The following is a 21,903-nucleotide window of genomic DNA, read 5'->3' as shown; positions in this document are numbered from 1 at the left end:
CCAAAGAGAAATATTTCCGCAACAGTTGACGACAAATGTCCACAACTAACAGCTTGTATCCGATTGAAGTCTATGTCTCTCTCTCCTATTTTCTCTCTGATCAATACAACTATAAAGTGTGGTTTGCAAAACAAGAGAACCAATTGAAATTCAACCAATTGAAATTCAGTTTCCTTCAGACAACGCTAACCTATCTATTGGCATTAGTAGGCAACAAAGAAAAAGAAGGGAGCTTTTTTTTGGAGGGAAGCCCATGGGCATTTCTTTGAAATTGTCAATTTGGTGAGAAAATTGTGTCGAAAATTAATTATAATGAATGTTATAAGCGCCAAGAATTTCCTTGAATTACTTACTGAATGGCAATTTCAGTAATGGATAATTGCTGAAGATCTAAGAATAGTAGCAAACAGATTCAACAATGTAAATTGAGTCACATTCAAGTTAGACAATTAGGGTTTGATCCATTCTAATCTGTTCTATGAACTCAGCAGGGAGGGTGCCTTAAATAAAGTTTATATGTTAGATTTAGTGGGGAATTGTACCTGTAAGTTCATTGTTTATCTGATTATATACTGAATGGTATACTTATGCAGAGAAACATTGCAAACCCACTAACAAAAAATAATTCACCAGGAAAATGTAAAGCATTCTTGTGTTCATAAGTGCATCATTTGGTTGCAAAGAAAATTTTAAAGAGAAAAAGAACTAAAAAAGAGCAAAGAAAAAACAAAAGGCAGCAGAAACTGCAAAGCAGAGTTGCACACCTCTAAATATTGAAAAATAGATTGTCCATTTCATTATCATAGCATTTTCTTAACAAATGACACATCTAATATATTAAAAGAAATCTTGATCATACCTTTTTTTAAAAAAAAGTAATGCAATCTCATTAAAAGGGTAGAGGAATGCAACCCTAGTTCACAGTAAGTGCAAAAGAAATCCCTAGTAAGGAGAAAAGAAATCTTGATAATCCAATATACATGTATAAGTAATCATTTCCTCTACGCTAGCAATCTTAGCAACAACCAGCAAAGTTAAGAAAACGTCATGACCACTTTAGGAAGGAAACAACATATCAGCAAAAAGAAAGCAGTCTTCCACAGACCTTTTTCAGATGACACTTAGAATCTCTGAACAACTTCTATCAGGCATCAGCCTTTTGATATATTTGCGAACAACGAAGATGGGAGAAAGATTCATCAGATATGAACCTATTAGGGCAAGACTTCCTACTCGAACTACTTTGTTGTAATATGAGAATAAACATATAATAATAACAGCCATACTCTTGATCAATTAAAAAGGAATTTGTCTATTTGGATTCACAACATCACTTAAAAAATTAAAAATTGCAGAAGCAGTAAGGCATACCTCTTTATATTCATAATCTCAATCAGTTTGTTCCTGGGAATACTGCATTAGGATAATCGCTTCCCTTCTCCATACCTATTTCGCTTGAAAGACGCTGATAGAAATGTAACTGGATCAGCATGGTTCCATTGATGCAACAAAGTTAATTCCCATTTTTTATCAATGAATAAATCAGAAAAAACAAAGGAGCAAAATATTACCATCAATATCCTGTTCAGGACCAACATTTTCTTCATTGAACACTTCGGGTTCTACCTACAAGGGTGTGATGCCAAATCATTGGAAAAAAAAATGCATATATGCTATGGGCTAGGTGTTTAGGCTAGGAGTGTTGAACTCACAGGTTTCTTCTCTTTTGTCAAGCCAACAGGCACCCATATTTATGAAAAACTTCAATGTTCGGCTTTCACTCTCCGCTTGGTCACTGAGGCAATTCAACAAACACCTGTTGTGCATTACGCGAACCCAACAAGAACATTGGCAAAAATGAGCAACAGGATCTCTCCAACGCCAACATTCAGAAGCAAACAAAAGAGCCTCTAATATCAACTCAATGCCAATGAAAAGTACAAAACTCCAAAATAGGAAAATGATCAAATATACAAACCTATGTTCCAAAACATCAGGATTGTTTCTTAGGCAAATATAAACACTACTTGATCATCTGTCTCACTTCGAGAGATCACGGCTCTGTTGAACCCCAATCGTAGGCTGTTCATCATGTACAAAAGAAATGAGAGAAACAAAAATAAATGCAATGTATTTAAATCTTTCAAAGGAGATGAAAAATGTGAAAGAATATCAAAATCCCGAATTACTTCTAAGAGAAGAACTGAGCCTTCCCTGATGGAAGTCGAAGAAAAGCTAGAAGTAATATAACTAACCTTTGGATTTATTTCTCAATGCAAGGGATGTGGGCTATCTTGGACCACTCTCGTCCTTTATCTTTCTTGCAGCTTTGTTTCAATCGAGGACACTTGTGGATACGAAGTCGTTGGAGTGAGGGAGGCAAGCCATCCTCTGGAAAGGATGCGAGATTTACACAATTTACGATATACAGTTTTTCAAGAGAGGTGAGGTTTTGAAAGGAAGACAGGTATTTCAGATTGTGGAAGTGTTGGATGGTGAGGCTAGTAAGAGACGCAGGTAGCAACTTCTCTGGAAAGGACTCTAGATTCGGACATCCACCGCTGATTTCAAGATGTCTAAGAAAGGTAAGCCTGTGCAACCCCCATTCCAACAAGTCCTCAATGATGTTGCAATCCCTGATTTCGAGTGATGTTAGGTTGGCGGGAAAACCCTGTTCCGGAAAGGATGATACCACGCTTGGACGACTCCAAATCTGTAAATTTTGAAGTGAGGTGATGGTGTGTATGCATTTGGGTAGGGCCATATCATCAATCCTCAACTTTCGAAGGTTGGCAGGGAGCAACCCTCCGTCTGGGATGGAAACAAGAGCTGGACAACTTAGAATATGAATAGTGTCTAGATGGCTGAGGGTGTGTATGCCCATGGGTAAGGATTCAAGGTTTTTACAATCCAAAATAACATTTTTTTCGAGAGACGAGTTGTGATGGAATCTATTCGCTATCGATTCCAACTTTGAACAAAAGTTAATCCTGAGGTATTTGAGTGTTGTAGGCAATTTTCCGCTTGGGATTAAGGATTTGAGGGATGGACAATGAAAAATACACAAGTACTCGAGAAGAGATGAGTTGCTACTACAAGTACTGATGGTATCATCCTCGTCCACCAACATCAGCATATTCTCGCAAGACCATATTCTCGCAAGATCATCCTCGTCCATTTTCTGCGTACCACCCCTGTCAATTCCTCAATTTGTAGTTGGCAAAGCTCCGGAAAGCTTGAAATTGAAACCACCAATTTTTGACATCTTTCTATTACAACTTTTCCTAGTGAAGGAAAATGGTTTGGTAACTTCTCCAATAGCATAGGACAATTTCTAATTGAAAGCTCACGCAGGTGTGGAAACTCTTCTTTGAGGCTCCATTTCTCCCATTCTGCCATATCTTGGAAACATAAAGTCACCAAGGATCTAAAAGGTTGTGACAAACCTTCCCCATAAAACTCAAAACCAATATTCTTCACACTCTCCATGCCGCTAATGAAAAGGTGTTTGAGTGATGGTAGTTGGCCGATTGGTGGCAATGATGTGCACTTTTTACACTTTTCAATCCTTAGCAACACCATATGAGGAAATGAATGACCTCTAAACCAAGTTGGAAATTTTGTTCCGCCATAGCACCTAATAGTGAGCTTGTTCAAAGCCTTGTGAGGTTGTAACATGTTAAGTATGTCTAACTCACTTGTTCGGTCTTGTAAATCATTCACTTTGGCACTCCATTCCAAGCACAATGCAGCAAGATCGGGCTTTTCGATTAACTTAGCGTTGCTTGCATCCTTGGGTTCAGTTGCATTCTCCAATTGTGAGATGATGAGTGTCCCTCGAAGATGCAACAAGGAACCTAGCTCTCTTAACACGAAGCAATTGCCTTTTCCAACAATTAGATTAGATAATGTTCGGAGATGAGTTAATTTACCTATTTGAAGAGGCATTCCTTCCAGCTTGTTTGCATTTAGAATGTTGAGATGGCGCAAGCTGACCAAGTTCCCCAACTTCGAAGGCAATTCCTTTAGTAAACGACATTTCTTCAATATCAATGTTTGTAAGTTGTAAAGAGTGGTTGTTGATTCAGGCAAGCCTCTAATTAAAGTGTAAGAAAGGTCAAGGTACCGTAGATGCTTCAAATCACCAATTGAATCCGGTAGCTCAACTATGCGGTACCCACTAAAAGAGAGCACTCTTAAATATAGTAATTTCGGCAACAATTGATGAGGAACATTTTGAGTCAAATAACTTTCCCAGGGACGTGGAAGTGGGAGGAAGGTACGAAGATATGTGAGTTCAAAAAAAGACTCAAACTTTTTAGCGACATCGTATCTCCGACCCAAGTAAGAAGAGTGCCGAGCCTTTTCAGGAAGTCTCCTTCCATTACTACCCTTGATTTGATCCTCCATTCTAAAGCATATATCTCCCGCAACCCATTGGGCCAAATCGTTGATGAGGTCATGCATCAGAAATTGTGATCTATCGTTGCTTGATTGTTGGAAAAAGGACCTTGCCAACAGATCACGAAAATACTTGCTACCCAAATCTTCCATTTCCTTGTCACCCTCTCGTGGCTGAATTAAACCTTCTGCCATCCATAACAGAACCAACTACTTTTCTTCAAATTCATAGTCCTTGGGGAGTATTGAACAATACATAAAACACCTTTTTAAATGTGAAGGGAGATGGTCGTAGCTTAACATAAGAGCTGGAACAATTCCACTTCTCTCATCTGGTATATTCCATATCTTGCTCGTAAGTACTTCCTCCCACTCATCACGGTCCCGTGTAGTGCGCAAGAGGCCTCCGAGGGTCCTTGCTGCTAAAGGCAAGCCTTTACATCTTTCAACGATTTTTTCACCAATATCTTGAAGGTTTGGATGTTCATCGAAGTTGCTTGCCCCCAATGCATGTTGGGTAAATACAAACAAACAAGCATCATTTGACAACACTTGCAAACGATAGGCTTGAACGGTACCCGTCATTGATGAAACTCCCTCATTGCGAGTTGTGACGACAATTGTACTTCCTGAAGCCCCTGCTAGGAAAGGAGCACGTAGGATAGTCCAATCATGGTATTTCTCATTCCAAAAGATCATCGAGAACTATTAGAAACTTCTTGCCTTTCAATTTCTCCTGTAGTTTGACTTGCAACAAATCCAGATCATTTTCGTCCTTCCCTGTTAGTACTTGTAACAAATTCGAATCAGTGTTGTCACGGCTTGCAAAGGTGACAGATTTCAGAATTGCTTTAGTCACTCTAACAGCATCAAAGTCTTCAAAAACACAAGTCCATGCTCTAACTTCAAAAGAGCTTTGCACCATTTCATCATTGTATACAAGTTGAGCTAGAGTTGTTTTTCCTATACCTCCCATGCCAAATATAGGAATCACAGATACTCCAGCATCACAACATTTTTCACCAAGCAACAATTCAAGTATAGCCTCTTTATCTTTTTCCCTACCATAAACATGAGCATCAGTCATTACAGAAGTTGGCGCCAGCACTCCTGTTTTCCTATGTGACCTTCCATCGGTAGTTTCTTTCAAAGGCAGTTGATCTTTTCGAGACGCAATTTCATTGAATCGATCTGTGGCCTCCTTTATCTTTGACCCCAACATACTATTAATCTTAACATAACTTGGAGTAAAAGGAGTAACCCAAGCAGCTGAGGTGAGTTTTGGTACCTTAGTTGGGCGAGCCTGACTTTGAGCAGTGGATGCATAAGTGGTGAGCTCATCCACTATGTCGTCCACATCGTAAGCCAAGTGTCTCAAATGATTCAACCACTCTTTCACAGCCCTCTCAGTATGTTGCTTCTCCTCCACATCATCGAGCATTGACTGAATTGTTGCCAGCTTCATCGTCCACTTTTTCAGATTTTCTTGAAGGCCCGCTCTGCGTACAAAGTCCAGAAACTCGGAAGCCATCAGTTGATCACACAGCGACTGAATGAAGGAAGAGACAAGGAGCTCTCCCACTTTCTTCATTGAAGAAACAATCAACTCTTTCATGGTTTTCTTGGTAGGAATTGAAGGAATGAAGCAAGAAACGATGGAAGTTAAGATAGGCAAAGCACTCAAATGCACAAGTGAATGGAATCTTGTGTGAAAACTTAATTGGGCACTCTCAAAACTTGTTATTCGCTGTTAATTTGTGGCGTGCTTTCTGGGATCTTTCTCAATCTCCACATTTTTCTATTTTCTTTTATGTTTATTTATTTAGAAATCTCTATAACTCTATATATCAGCGGCTTTTTAAATAAACCACTACTAAAATATTTCTGTTTTATTTTGTTGCCTTCCACTCGTTATTTCTAATCAATAGCAGCGGTTTTTCCAATGTTACATTAAGGAAACAGATTCTCTCCATTTCAAAATCTCAACGTTGTTACTGTTGGTTGTGACTTGTATTTCAAAGTCAAAAGAGGGTGGTTGGAGAAAAATTGGCATGCTATACTTTTCTCTAGGAGATTGTCGACAATTGAGGCTAATTGGTTGTATTAGTCTTCATCCCTCTAGAAGCTTTGATAAAAGGAACAATAAGTGCAAGCCATATTGTCAACAATTGTAGGCTATGTTTAGAAGAGAATTGTGAGCTTTGCTTATATATAGCCATTCGGCTATTGTGGTGAAGGGGGCAGTAGCTCCACATAAGTAATCCCAAGAAGAGAGTTTTTTCTTTTAGCGAGTAACAAAGAAGAGAGCTAGGGATGTGCAAGAGAGTGAGTGTTTTTGTCCTTTAACTTAATTATCACTTATTGCATTGAGAGGAGTGTGTGGGGCTTTTCTATAGGGCAAAATGTATTTGAGTGGTATAGGCATGTACTGTGAGTTGTAATAATTTGCTCATAGTGGAACTCTCTTGTTGGGGGACGTAGGCCAGGTTTTGGGCTTAACCACGTAAACTCTTTGTGTACATGTGTGATTGATGTGTGTTCTCGTGTATTTTCTTTCCAAACTTGTCTTTCGCATAAAGGGTCATGTGAGCTTTGTAGGTTTCGAGATGGTTCACTGGATCCTGGCTTCCATCGTAACGGTCCATGTGCGGCAACTTGAACTTCTCGGGTAAATCAACCTCTACGATCTTCTAGGTGAATGACAGGTTCGTCGCCAGGAAGTCGTGACTTATGGAGCGGGAGCCATTCAATCGCTAAGTTAGGCTATCCAGCGTAGCTTGGATGGTGTCTATATGCGCATCTGCTGAACCAATGTCTTTGGTTACCGGTGGCACGTTGATCCACTGGACGTTCCCAGTTGTAACCCAGCACTCGTCGAGTCCTTCTCCGAATTCGGGTTCTTGTAGCTTCTCTGCAGCAAGGTTTCCATCATGTGCTCGTTCTGGACCTTTTAGGTCCTCAGATGCCTGCTATCTGGCAGGTGTGGACCAAAGATAGGGGACTCGGCGGGAGTCTCTTCAGTTTCGTAGTTGCCAGCATCATGTAGATTGACGTTCTCTGATAGGGGAGGAAAGTTGGTCATGTTGGCTGTGTTTTCGGTTTGGCCTTGAGATCTCGTGGATACCATTCATGACTTTTGTCCTGTTTGAATGTTAAGTGCCAAAGTATTCATATTTTTGTCCTTAAACTTATATGTGTTAATTTTTTAGTATTATTAATTTGTGCTATTTTACTTCATTTTTGTATTTTCTTTGTTCTATAGGTTTTTGGAAGAAAATAAAGCGTTTCCGAAAAAGTTCCAAGCTTAAAGGACAAATTGGGAAGACCTAGAAGATATGATTAAGCTTAACCAATCATGGTTAAGTTTAATTAAATAAAGGAAATGATTAAATCGAAATTTCTCAAATTAGAGTCAAAATCGGATTGACTTAAAAAATTGGATTCTGCACACTTCTCGGTATTTTTACCATAACTTTTAGCTCAAATATCCAATTGAGGTGATTTAAGCGGCATTGGAAAGCTAACTTAAAATGATACAAATCATTGTGATATAGAATGTTCCTAATTCGGAGCGCCGCTATGAAAAAATCACCCCGTAAGATAGGAACGCAATTCTAGACGAATCCTATTCCGATTTGGACTTAGGTTTTCTTTATCCTAGTTGGACTAGGACTTAAATCTCCGAATTTCCTAGGATTACTAGGGCTTCTAGGACTCTCCTAAGCCCTATAAATAGACCTCTAAGCCTCACAATTCAGAAGAAAATTTAAGGAGACAACTTTGGGGAGAGGAATTGGAGCCTACTTCTTGGAGCGGTTTTCGGTTCTTTCTTTACCTTTTCTTTTTAGTTTTATTTTAATTATGTGTAACTACTCTTAAGGAGGGCTTAACTTGATTAATTCATGTTTTCTTGAATTCCTCATATGTATGTGACTGAACATTATATGCATGTGGTATGAATTAGTTAATTAAATTAATTTGGATCACCGAGTCCTGGGTCTAATAAGAGTAACAAAAGAAATCCACACCGGATTCTTGAGTTAATCAACATAAAAAACTGGGAGTATACACTCATGTCCTAGGTTGAGTGTGTTTGTCGATTTTCATAAATTTATGCTTTCTTAAAGAACAACTTAGTATACATATATGCTAAATCTTTTAAGAAATAAAAGAGTTAGAGTATACACTCATGCCTAACTCGTTGCTTAGGAAAATCAATAGCTTAAGGAGTATACACCCATGCCCTTAGGTTGACAAACATTAGGTATACATAATATGATTGGATCATTGGCATATTGTTATATTATTTGAGTATAATTAGTGGTAGATATCAAAGCCCTACCTTTACTTTATCTTTATATCTTTTTATTTCTTTTTCACAATATCAATTTAGTGACAACTTGATATTTTTAATCAATTCTAAATAAAATCAACAATCTTCGTGGGATCAATCTCGTACTTGCTGCACTGTACTATCGTTTGATCTTGTGCACTTACGAGTAAAATGTACTAAATATTATCTATTAATTTAGGTAGTATTTGGCACAACATTGAACTTTGAATCGTTAGATGATCGTCGTTCCCATAGACGGCACCAACTGTTGAGACGGTTGTCAACCCTAGTAGCAATTTGATTTCAAAGCCTGCTAAGAATGAAAAAATGTATCACTAGTGACAGACCACGAAGTGGAGGGTGTGGTAGTCGTGCCACCTCTGATGCCTGAGTGAGAATTTGAGTAAGATAGATAATAAGAAATAATAATAATTGAGAATGATAAGAGTAGAATTGAGTATTTATTTGTATCGTAGGTGGCTCCTCTTTTTATAGAGGCTATGAGTGAGTGGAAGAATCCTAGACTCTTATTCGACGTCCATTGATACGTGGGAGTGGTTCCAATAGAAGATCATCTTTAAGATCATTTGGGAGATTGAATGGATAAGTCATCGTGTACCTAGACTCCTTTTAGGAGAGATTTGGTTGGTTGCTCTCTGATTTTGGTTGTAACTCCCAGATTTGATTGTTTGGAGAGTGATCATGCTCCCTTGATTATAGGGTTTACGTAATTTGGCATGCAACCATTTTGATATGGGGCGTAACTGCATGCTTGAGTGCGGATCTAACACGATCAGGCGATCGTGTCATGATTTGCTGGATCTTGGGCTTAGTGCCTTGGTATCATGGTGAGCCGTGGGCCTCTTATTCGAAGTGGGCCTTTTGGTTTGGGTTTTAGGAGATATTTTGTATTAACAAGCATCATAGCTAAATGAATGTGCGTGGTTGAATTAAATTTATTTGGAGCAGTTTTGTGGAAGTGCTTTTGGGGTTTCTGGTAATTTATGGATGAAACAGTAGAATATTGTCTCTATGCAGGCCATAAAATATTTACTTTTAGTACCGAAAATAAAAAGAGTGGCTAATGTCACGAACATGATTGGTTACATAGCTTTGGATGTCTTAGAGATCTGTCTACGAGATTTTAAATGTTTTGAAATCCAAAACATTTTAAAAGAAGCCGGTGTTAGAAGATCAACAGATCTAAATTCTTCCCAGCCACTGACACTGACACCGAGTGGCATTGGTGTTGATGAAGCACAACCACTGTAATCCGGACAGCCAGCTCAATCAAGTTTTAAGAGATGGCGGGGATACGTTCGTTCATTATTAGCAAAACATTGGAAGCGGCAGAAAAATTGTGCATGGGAAAATTGTGCCAAGTGGTATGTGTTCTATTAGCAAGATTGTTATGTTAAACAATTTTGGCATGCTTTTGTTGCTGAATTTTGGCTTGAATTTGGATATTGCTTCATGTTTTGTGGGTACGTTTTGGTCGTCAACCAATTAGAGTTGGTAATCTGGTTTTGTTTGATATGGTTTTGGCATGAGACATTGATGTGTTGAGAAGCTCTATCATTGGCGTCAATATTCAATCATGCCACTTAATTGGGTCTTCTCCCTTTTGACTTAGACATTGATATGTTTGATTCAAGTTTGTGGTCTTGCGTAGAATTCCACTACGCGGCTTTCGCGTCATTCATGCCCATTAGTCTCGACGGAGTTAATGGTTTAGATATGAATCCATTTTTGTAACAAATATTCATCAATTCCTGGAATTAAAAGTCAAAAAGTTTATGTAAGAATCAAAGTTGATCACTTTCACTCACTGCCCCTATTTATTTAAAATGAGGCTATATATTGAAGGCATCAATGAAGGTGGTGGTTTCATCCAAAAGAAGAAGATAAAGATCCATGGGTTTCTCTGCCTTATTTCGTCCTCTCATTCTCATCGTATTCATCGCCTCCATCTTTACCATGCAGCTTTATCAGGTTCATGCAGGTTCGTTTCCTCTAATTTTCACAGCAGTAATTGAAACTTTCACCATTTTTTGCTTTATCTTGTTGATTTGTGATATGCATGGGATGTAAACAGTGCATTTAAACCCGGTTTTGTTAATTTTTTTTTTTCCTACCATATCATGAGATGGTATTGGTTTTTATCACTTTATTCCCTAAAAACGCTTCATATGCTTTACCTTTTCTTTTGGCTCAAATTTAGCGTTGCTGGCGAATATACGTCTGCCAATAGGTTTGGTCATAATTAAAATCCAATCTCAATTGGATCCAACAATTATTCGAGTAGTATGTTGAACTTTAAGCGTAGGTTTGAGACAAAAATTAAACTCATGGAATGATATCATTATTCCATCAATTGGTTAATTTTTAGTCTTGAAGCTATTTAGTTGGAATCCACTTCTGGTTGCCGGAGTTAGCTGGAATCTTTCTGCCGATTGTTGCCAAAATTTGCGGTTGAAGTTTCACCTTCTTAAACAAACGGAGTCTCAATTTTATTTATTTATTTAAAAGAAAAATGTGTGTTTTAGTAATTTTTGTTTAATTTCAGTGAAAACATAATGATTTCGTCAAACGTAATGTTGCCTTTGTCCAAAGCATAGTAATTCTAAAATTGTACCATATTTTTCATATATTGTTTTATTGAAGGAATCAATCAATTTATCATTCATATTATTTGGAATCCAATACTTATTACTTTCTGTCCAAAACTTCCTCGAGGTGGCTATTTTTGTCACCGGTAATAAAGAAAAAAGTAGTATAACTAAATACAATGCAGCCAAAGAGAAATATTTTCTCCAGCAGTTGCAAGACATATATCTGCAGCTTGTATCCGGTTGAGGTCTATATCTCTCTCCTATTTTCTGCACCAGGAGGCCCATGGGCATTTCTTTGACATTGTAAATCTTGGGTGGAAGTGACCCCTTCCTGTATCGATTTGATTGTAGACTCAGAGATGAACGCACTGTTGTGATTGTTCCCACAGAGCACTTACTCTGTCTTGATTCTTCTCAATGAAAGTTTCTCAATTTTACTCGGAAAAAAAAAAGGCGGCAAAGAAAAAGATGGAAGTAAGAATGACAAAAACGTTCTTCCTTTTTCTTCAAATAATTGCTTTGTACTTTTCCTATTCATTCTTTGCCTTTTCTTTTTCTATTCTTTATTTTTTTATTATTTTTTTTTGTTAACTTTTGCTGCATTTTTCTCAACCTTTTTGTCTTTTGACGAGACAAGTTTTTGGCCTTGAATTTATTTAAATAAATCCAAGCTGTGAAGTCCATTTGAGGGACAACAGAAGCATAATAAATGATAAGACAACATTACTTGTGGGAGGGAAAAACTGATCCATATGAGACTATTTTTTGAATTGAGGTTTCCGGCTGCCTCAAGGGTCTCACCTCCTTTTTTTTTTTTAACAAAAAAAAAAAAAAAAAAAAATTGAAGAAGGGAGATATTAAAGGAAAATTCAAATTTGAGGTATATTAACACTAAATTTGAGGTATTAACACTAAATTTAGAATGATAAAATCAATTTTAAGTGATACCATCTTTAAAGGGTTAACCTTCCACCCCTAGGTTTTAGTTTTAAATCCAAAAATAAATTTTGAGGCATTAGAAATTAAATATTAACTCACAAAAATTTAACAAAAAAAAAAAATTAATAATAACAAAATCTAGTAGGACTAGGAAAAGAGAATTTTTTACAAATTTATTTATTTATTTTTAATAAAGTCACATCAAACTTTGGCAGACACTTATCTGACTCTTGGCAGCCTGATAGCAAGACACCTATTATTTGTTTATAGGCCATATGGGTTCACGTTTGTTTGTGGACAAGGAGCCAAAGGGCCGAACCGGCCCAAACTAAAATTTTTTAGTCCAAAAATGTATACTAAAACATACTTAATTATGTTTACCTATTTAAGACTTGGGGCTAGAGTCATGGCCTTGCCTGACTTCGTAGTCTTTTAAAAGAACAGAAAGTTGCTTCAAATCAATCTAAGGAAATATTTTCTAAGCCATTTAAAATAGTGTTAAGTGTTTATAAATATTTAAAGTGTTAGTCTAAGTTAATAAATTGCTATTAATGACTTTAGAAATTAGACTAACGTTTTAAATGTTTATAGACACTTGACACTATTTCAAATGAAGTGAAGAATATTTTTTTTCAGATTCGTTTGAAAGAAATTTCTATTAAAAAACAAAAAACAAAATAGAAGAAGAAGAAGTAGCAGCGGAGTTATGAATGAAAGTTCGAGGAAATTGCTTTCCACAAGTCTTACCGTCGGACCCCATAATTTTTTGACTTTTCTAGTCATTTGATTCCAAGAATCTATTATGCAAACCAAGGGAACGCAAGTCTTCAAAGAATAAGACCTTGTCTTTAGTTTCCCAAATTTCATGAACCCACATCTAGCACGGGTCATGAATTCCTCAACGTGGCTTTCACGTCATGCCCAAATCTATAGATATAAATTAGTTTCATAGGAGTTCATGGGTAAATAGATATGAATCCATTAACAATTATTCATCAATTCATAGAATTAAAAGTCAACAATAATCAAAGTTCAAAAGAGGATAAATCACCCCGGCCATCAAGCATCTCTACGCGTGGGCTGTGTTTGATAAATACTTTTGTGGTGAGTATTTTGAACACATAATTTAGATAAGAGAAGGAGATTTGGCAATCCAGTCGTCTTATCATATGAAGGGGCGGCGTTATTTCAACAACCAATTCACACCCTCCTCTGAGAGAGACATTTACTTAAACACAAGCAGCTGCATCCTCGCAGTTTCCCATGAACCAGCCGTCCAAGGGTCGGCCATATATTTTCAGATGTTCTTCTTCTTTCTTATGTTGAATAAGAATGAAATTGTGTTATCAAGGGAGGAAAGATCGCGGGGCTTTCCCTTTTTTATTGGTCATCAGTTCTAGTAAGTAGTAAGTATATAAATTCTTGTTGAAGTTTCTTCATTCTTCACATTTACAAGTGAAGGATGGATAGAATATTGCATGTTGAAGAAGAGAATATGATTGCACTCTATCAAGCCTCTCTCAATGGGTGTGTAAACACCTTGAACACCTTGATCCAAAGGGATCCACTTATTCTTAATAAAGTTTCACTCACATCCTTTAGTGAGACCCCCTTACACATTACAGCCTTGCTTGGCCACCTTGAATTTAGTAGAGTTCTTGTCAGCAAGAAACCTAAACTTGCGGAAGAAGTAGACTCGCTGGGACGAACCCCTCTTCACTTGGCTTCAGCTGAGGGCCACACCGAGATAGTAAAAGCATTGTTGCAAGCAAATGGAAATGTTTGCTTGGCTATTGATCAAGATGAGAGAATTCCTCTCCACTTAGCCGCAATGAGAGGAAGAACAGAAATCATAAAAGAGTTGATTATTGCTTGGCAAGAGTCCATCCGGGTGAGGCTCAATGGAGATAGTGTTTTGCACTTGTGTGTTCGATATAATCATCTACATGCTCTTAAATTGCTAGTGGAATCGTCTAATTGCGATGAATTCCTCAACTCCAAAGACCATGATGGCAACTCTATATTACATTTAGCTGTGATGCTCAAGCAAACGAAGGTGCGTTAACAATATCTATGGCTAGTCTTTTAGAAGACATATTTCTTTCTCTAGTGATATATATATAAAGTAGCACTCTATCCAGGTGTATGAAATTATTTGAGATCTCCTTCTTGTTTTTCCTTCCCTTTTCGTAAGTTTGCTTGTGTTCATAAAGTATGACCAAATTTTTATATTTGAAGAAGATATATTCGTAGAACAAGTAAAAAAAAAATAAAGGAAGAATCACAATATTTTCATACATGTGCACCTAAAATGGAAAGATCCCTTCTTTTCATACGATTCTCCAAAAGATCATGCAAATACTAGAAACTATTCCAAGCAGGATCATTCAATGTGGTTGAATTACATTTATTTGGGGCTGAATTACATTTATTTGGCGGAAGTGCTCATGGAGTTTCTGGTAGTTTTTGGATGAAACAATAAAATGTTGTCTTTGTACAGGCTATAAAATACTTACTTTCAGTACCGCAAATAAAAAGAGAGGTTAATGCTACAAACAGGATTGGTTACACAGCTTTAGATGTCTTAGAGGTTTGTCCAAGAGATTTTAAATGTTTTGAAATCCAAAACATTTTAAAGGAAGCTGGTGTTAGAAGATCAACAGATCTAAATTCTTTCCTACCACCAACACCGAGTGGAATTGGTGTTGATGAAGCACAACCACTGCAATCCGGACACCGATCTCGATCAAGATTTAAGAGATGGTGGGAATACGTTCCTTTGTTTTTAGTTAAACACTTAAAGCGGCAGGGAAATTGGGTCGAGGAAACACGTGGCACATTGATGTTAGTGGCTACTGTGATTGCAACCGTGACCTTCCAAGCTGGGATCAGCCCACCAGGTGGTGTTTGGCAAGAAAAACACAAAGTCGGCACATCAGTTTTAGCTTATTTCTATCCAGATGACTACCAAGTCTTCTTATCTTTCAATACCATCTCTTTCATTGCATCCGTGTGCGTCTTATTTTTGGTCATTAGTGGATTTCCTCTTACAAGCAAGTTCTTTATATGGTTTTTGACATATTCCATGTCTTTGTCCATCGCGAGCTTGGTACTTGCCTATATGCAGGCACTGAGTTTGGTGACACCGAATGAAGTTACCTATTTACACGTACTTCACTATCGCGTCAATCCTAACTCGCTGGCCAAAATATCAATATTTATTTTGATTGGAGTGGCTGTGATTGTTGATTTGATTCACATAATTGCCCCACTCTCTTGGATGGTGAAGAAGTTGGGCAATTTCATATGCAAGTCAATAAGGGGTCCTGCTGAAGACCTAGCTAATGTCTAAGATCTGCAGATCTTGTTGAGGAGATTTCGGTTGGGGATGGGAAAACTGTGCTATTGTGGTATGTGTTCTATTAGCTAGATTGTTATGTTAAAGAAATTTGACATGCTTTTGTTGCTGAATTTTGGCTTGAATTTGGATATTGCTTCATGTTTTGTGGATACGTTTTGGTCTTCTATCAATTAGAGTTGGTAATCTGGTTTTGTTTGATATGGATTTGGCATGACACATTGATGTGTTGAGAAGCTTTAGCTATCATTGGCGTCAATATTCAATCATGCCACCTAATTGGGTCTTCACCCTGTTGACTTAGACATTGATATATTTGATTCAAGTTTGTGGTCTTGCGTAGAATTCCACTACGCGGCTTTTAATTCGCGTCATTCATGCCCATTAGTCTCGACGGAGTTAATGGGTTAGATATGAATCCATTTTGATAACAAATATTCATCAATGATTATGATTATGTGGGTCAAATGACTCTCTTTCCAGACTCATCACTATTTTTTTTTTCCTTTTTTTTTTAAAAAAAGTAATTTTTTATTTTATTTTTTTTCTGGTCAAGTTGATCACTTCCGCTCACTGCCCTATTTGTTTAAAATGAGGCAATATATTGAAGGTATCAATAAAGGTCTTGGTTTAATCATAAAGATCCATGGATGGTTTCTCTGCCTTATTTCGTCCTCTCATTCTCATCGTATTCATCGCCTCCATGTTTACCTTTCAGCTTTCTCAGGTTCATGCAGGTTCGTTTCCTCTATTTTTTCGCTGCAGTAAATATTGGAAGCCCAACCATTTTTTCCTTTATCTTTTATTCTTTTTTCTCCCATAAACGTAATTAGATCGTATCTTGTTGATTTCTGATATGCATGGGATGTAAGCAATGGATTTAAACCCGGCTTTGTTATTATTATTATTATTATTTTTTCCTACCATATGAGATGGTATTTATCACTATTCCCTAAAAACGCTTCATATGCTTTTCCTTTTCTTTTGTCTCAAATTTAGTGTTGCTGGGGAATATACGTACGTCTGCCAATAGGTTTGGTCATAATTAAAATCCAATCTCAATTGGACACAATGATTCTGGGTAGTATATTGAACTTAATTTGTTTTTGTTCTTGTTTTTGTTTTTGTTTTTTTGTTTTTTTTTTTGACATGTCCGCATAAGAGGGAAGATAAGGATTTGAATTAATGACCTCCGCTTCATTAGGCGTGATCCCAACCGATTGAATTACCTTTGAGACAAGAATTAAACTCATGGAATGATATAATTATTCCATAAATTGGTTAATTTTTAGTCTTGAAGATATTTAATTAGAATCCACCTCTGGTCGCTGGAATCTTTTAGCAGCCAGTTGTCAGAATTTGCGGTTTAAGTTTCACTTTTTTAAACAAATGGAGTCTATTTTTTTTTATATATATATTTTTAAAAAAGTGCGTGTGTTTTAGTAATTTTTGTCTAATTCCAGTGAAAACTTAATGTTTTCGTCAAATTGACTGGAGAATAACTTCTTTTAAGGTCAGAATAACTTATTTAAGCTCTTTGTACAAATCAAATCAAGACCTCTGTGCATTTCAACTCGGCTTGGAAAAAACAAAAAACTAAATGGGAACAAAATACTGGATCATACCAAATTTACACAGTAAAAAAACTCTTCATCTACCTTTTACGTTAATTACCCATTAGGTTGCCGCCCAGCTAGAAGCTAGATGCCGGATGTCACCGACTAGCCAGACGCCACCGCCATGTTGGTAAGTTTTCCCTTATCTCCGTCCCTAGCTCTCTCTTTCTGGGATCATCCATTAGGTTCAGGCCACCGTCTTCATTTCATCAAGCAGAACTCCATGGCAATTTTGGTCTATGTTTGTAGCGATGGGCATGGGTAACACAAAATTGAGGAGATCGCGAAGTTGTGTGTTCATGTATCGGTGGTTGGGTTGGTCAAAGAACATGGTCTTTCTTTGGCATTGTTGCGGAACTCATAAGCTTGGATGAAGGAAACAAATTGGGCTTCACAAGGGTGGGTTCATGCGATTTGGGTTTGGCGGGTTTGGGTGGATGTTTTCTTTTGTGCTCAAACACAAATGTGGCCCTGAAAATCGGGCAAATCCGGCCTAATCGGTAAATCATACAAAAAAGAGAGCATATTTGCTCCTCTCCTGGAGAGAGAACTTACCGGCACGACGGTAGCATGATGGGCGGTTAATGTAAAAGGTCGATAAATTCTTTTTTAAGGTGTAAATTTGGTGTATATGGTGTTTTGTTTCTCTTTAGTTTTCTTGTTTTAAGCTGTGGTGTCAACCTCTTACGAAAAAACACTAATGTCTTAATTTGTGCCAAGACCTTATAAAAGCTATTATCGATTGGAAATAATATAAATAGATATTGCATTCAACATTCTTCTATTCCTAATATCCTATGAATATAGTATCATACACTTTAACATTCTTCTATTCCTAATATCCTATGAATATTAGCTATTCATTTCCTAATGTAATAGTCATTTCACGTATCATACACTTTCTTAATTTTTAATTTTTTATGGATTCCAATCCAAATTTGATACATAATATTCATAACACTTTAAATGTTATTAACATTGTAATCATTTTTATGTCATTACGAGGACTGCTTAATTGGTTTGTGCCTCACCAATGTTTGGTTATGGGCTTTTGTAGGTATGGACCTGAGAAAAATACTACTTGACAGATCACAGCAAAGCCCGCCGCCTGCCCCATCTTCAAACATTCCATAGCATCATATTCCACCTGAGGCACCACCTCTCGCATAAAATAAGAGTCTTGAGTTGCTGATGTATGTTTAAACTTTCTATCTATTGACTTCTCTGCTTTTTTGAGATTTTTATGATTTCCTAATTTCCAATTATGATTTCCTAATTGGATCGTCTGTTGTAGCTCATTGTGTTGCAATGTGAATTTATATCTGTATGCATAGTTGTGTTTGATTAATATTTTAACGATCATTGATTGTGAGACCTTCACCGCTAAACAAGAAGGTGGTGCGTGTGAGCTTAGGGCCTTGGTCCTCAACACGATCCCTGGTGGTGGCGGGGCTAGGCAATGGCTGACCATCCTTGAAGGTTCAATTAGAGTGTTGACCACCCATAGGAGAGACGACCAATACAAATGTTTTTATTTTTTTGTGCCAAAAAAAAAGGAGAAAGATCTTTTAGGATATTATGATTAGAACTATTCAATTCTTGTGGAAATACCTATTTCCTAATTTTTTTAGAGGAATACTATTCTTCATTTTGGGAGAATAGTTATTCCCAAATAATTAATAGTTATTCTCAGAATTTCTTAATGTTTTAATATTTTCGGATAAGACTATATCAATTATCAGAGAGTGAAAGAAACAAATCTTGAGCATCTTTGGTTATAATACGGGTTCTCTCCCACATTTGGAAAAATTTCGTTAAAGTTTTAAACTAAAGTATCAAATTAATAAATTCGTAAAAAATAAGTATCAAATTTTTATCCGTTTTAAAATTCAAATAACTTTCTCATAAAAAAAAAACAAAAAAACAAAAAACCACATGTATCAATTATATATTTAATCCTTAATTGAATGTCAAGACCGTGACATTACCCTATAACATATGGATCGGATTGCTTGGGAATTGCCCTTTATTTTTTATTTTTTAATTTTATTTTTTTAAATCTTGACCGTTGATTCTCATCCAATGGTCTACAATCTGCCAAATGTCCATTCATTAAAAAAAAAAAATATATTTTACTATTTATTTTTTTAAAAATAAAAATAAAACAAAATGATATATATATATATATATATATATATATATATATATATATGGGGTGGCCGAAAGCCACCCCCAAGGGCAGGTTGGGGGGTGGCTCCATGGTCCTTGCAGGTGGATTTCGGTCACCCCCATGGTGCCAAACCCAAAAATTTGACCAAACCAAAAAATTCCAAATTTTTGGGTTTGGCCCTAGGAGGTGGCCAACCACCCCATTTCGCCATAGGGGGTGGTTCGGTCACCCCCTAAGGCCATGGGGGTGGCTTTGGCCACCCCCAACCGGCCCTTGGGGTGGCCGAAAGCCACCCCCATGTCTTAGGTGGGGTGGCCGGCCACCCCATATATTTTTATTTTTATTTTTTTACTTTTTTATCATTTTGTTTTATATATATACTTTTTAAAATTTAAAAATTTAAATATTAATTTTTTAATTAGTGGACAGGTGGCGGATTTTAGATCATTGAATGTGAATCAATAGTCAAGATTTTTAAAAAAGTTGAAGGGCAATTCCCTAGCTATTACTGGGGATTCCGATCCATAACATATACACTATTATACCTGTAAAATCTAATATAAAAGATGTAGTTGTTCCTATCCATCTCACTTGAATTGGGTATGGTTTTGCCTCTCGAAAGAGAGATCCTGACTGTCTTTAGGGGACAAGCGTCAATCAGGTAGAGAGAGACAATTTCTTGGACAATTTCTTTGGGAGACTCTTTCATTGACACAACATAGTGCTCTAGAGGCCAGCCATCGCCTTCTCACCTTCGTGAAAATGCAAAGTATTACAAGTAAAAAAAAAAAAAAAAAAAATAAAATAAAATAAAATGATGATATTTTTTTAACGATCCAACTGAATAAATGCATTATTTGCAATAGTCACATGTCGCTACTGTTATTCTTGATAAATTACAAAATGGAAAATATTGGGAATAATCCCACTCAACGGTCCTATTAGAAGATTAAGGAGCCTCAATATGAACATCGTCCCATGAAGAGCTACCAATCCAAGGCCCATATACCAAGGCCCCATGATTGGAGTATACTAGGAGGACGCGGAGAACGTTCACTCCAGGAATGGAATTGTCTTGGGAGAATATGACAAGAAACAGATAGATTGGGCCTCAGGACTGGATATACCCTAGGGCCAAAACTCACCTGCTACATACAAACCCAGGGCAGGTATCTCCCTGGGAGTTAGGTAACCACTTCATCCCGGAAGGAATAAAGGATGGTATAGTTGGGTCTCATTCCCTGAATATTAATGGGGACTAATCTTAACCCATGAAATCCGGATAAGATATCTATTCTAAGCTAAATTGGAGTAGAAGTGTAACACTCCTGCTCTAAGTAGTATGATATTGTTCACTTTGGGCCAAGCCTGCATGGTTTTATTATTGGGTTTGCCCCCAAAAGGCCTCATACTATTTAGAGAGAGTATATTTCATATAAACACATCATTTTTTCTATGCCCAGGTAATGTGAGACGTCATAATCACTCCCTTTTAGAACACAGTATCCTCGCTGGCAACCCTCATGGGCTTGTGCATGCTTCCCCCTATCTCAGGCTAGGCTATGGCTCTGATACCATGTGTAACAACCATTTTCCAAGTCGTATAATATTGTCCGCTTTGGACCAAACCCGCATGGTTTTATTATTGGATTTACCACTAAAAGGCCTCATACCATTTAGAAAGAAAATATTCTATATAAACACATTATCTTTTTCATGTCCAAGTAATGTGGGACGTCACAATCACCACGTCTTAGGATCCAGCGTCCTCGTTGGCGACCCTCATAGGCTTGTAACACCCCTGCTCCGCCCATCTCAGGCCAAGCTATGACTTTGATACCATGAGGGTCGCCGGCGAGGATGCTGGATCCTAAGAGGGGGTGATTGTGACGTCCCATTTTGCCCGGGCATGAAAAAGATGATGTGTTTATATGAAATATACTATTTCTAAATGGTATGAGGCATTTTGAGAGTAAACCCAATAATAAAACCATGTGGGTTTGGCTTAAAGCAGACAATATCATACCACTTAGAAAGGGCTTTTCCATATTTATAAACAATCCACTCTATGTGGGCTTCTTCTCATCTTCCCAAGATGGGATCAGGGTGTTACAAACTCCTCCTCTTAAATTCCTGATATTCTCATCAGGGCCATATCATGCAGTGCTCCAGTACCACATGATTTGGAGTTACTAGATGGCTATGATACCATTTATAACGACCCAAAAAAAAGCACTAGCCACGTCTGACATGGCTACAAATAGGCATGTACCTTAGGTATAACTTTAGACTGAATTATTGTGCATTGATAATATATTACTAAGAAGTATTGATTTAGGCATTGGAGGGAGACCCCTCTTGCACCTTCGGCCTTATTTAATGATCAAAACATTTGTTTGTAATTTCTAATTCTTCCCCAAGTGTCGGGGTGAAGATTGGATGTTTGATAGAGTTCTCAGCATTTCCTATTGGAT

The 21,903-nt window shown here is 37.2% G+C and overlaps 1 protein-coding gene and 1 pseudogene across 1 annotated transcript; one reads left to right on the top strand and one right to left on the bottom strand.

The window, feature by feature from the left end:
• Nucleotides 1-922: 922 nt before the first annotated feature.
• Nucleotides 923-6,016, bottom strand: LOC132185332 (putative disease resistance RPP13-like protein 1; annotated as a pseudogene).
• A 7,731-nt stretch (nucleotides 6,017-13,747) lies between these two features.
• LOC132185343 (uncharacterized) lies at nucleotides 13,748-15,637 on the top strand. Its single transcript, XM_088518329.1, has 2 exons — nucleotides 13,748-14,341; nucleotides 14,786-15,637. The coding sequence occupies exons 1-2, from the start codon at nucleotides 13,748-13,750 to the stop codon at nucleotides 15,635-15,637; spliced, it is 1,446 nt and encodes a 481-aa protein (XP_088374455.1).
• The last annotated feature ends 6,266 nt before the right edge of the window (nucleotides 15,638-21,903 follow it).

The sequence above is a fragment of the Corylus avellana genome, chromosome 7, assembly GCF_965113065.1.
Source record: "Corylus avellana chromosome 7, dhCorAvel1.hap1.2, whole genome shotgun sequence".
Taxonomy (NCBI): domain Eukaryota; kingdom Viridiplantae; phylum Streptophyta; class Magnoliopsida; order Fagales; family Betulaceae; genus Corylus; species Corylus avellana.
The sequence above is the reverse complement of the archived record's forward strand: the minus strand, read 5'-3'. Positions and strand labels throughout refer to the sequence as shown.

Excerpts from the sequence above, each read along its gene's own strand:
- LOC132185343 (XM_088518329.1), top strand. The coding sequence starts at position 13,748 with ATGGATAGAATATTGCATGTTGAAGAAGAGAATATGATTGCACTCTAT. Across the intron at positions 14,342-14,785 it reads TGATGCTCAAGCAAACGAAG|GCTATAAAATACTTACTTTC; the intron begins GTGCGTTAACAA and ends GTCTTTGTACAG.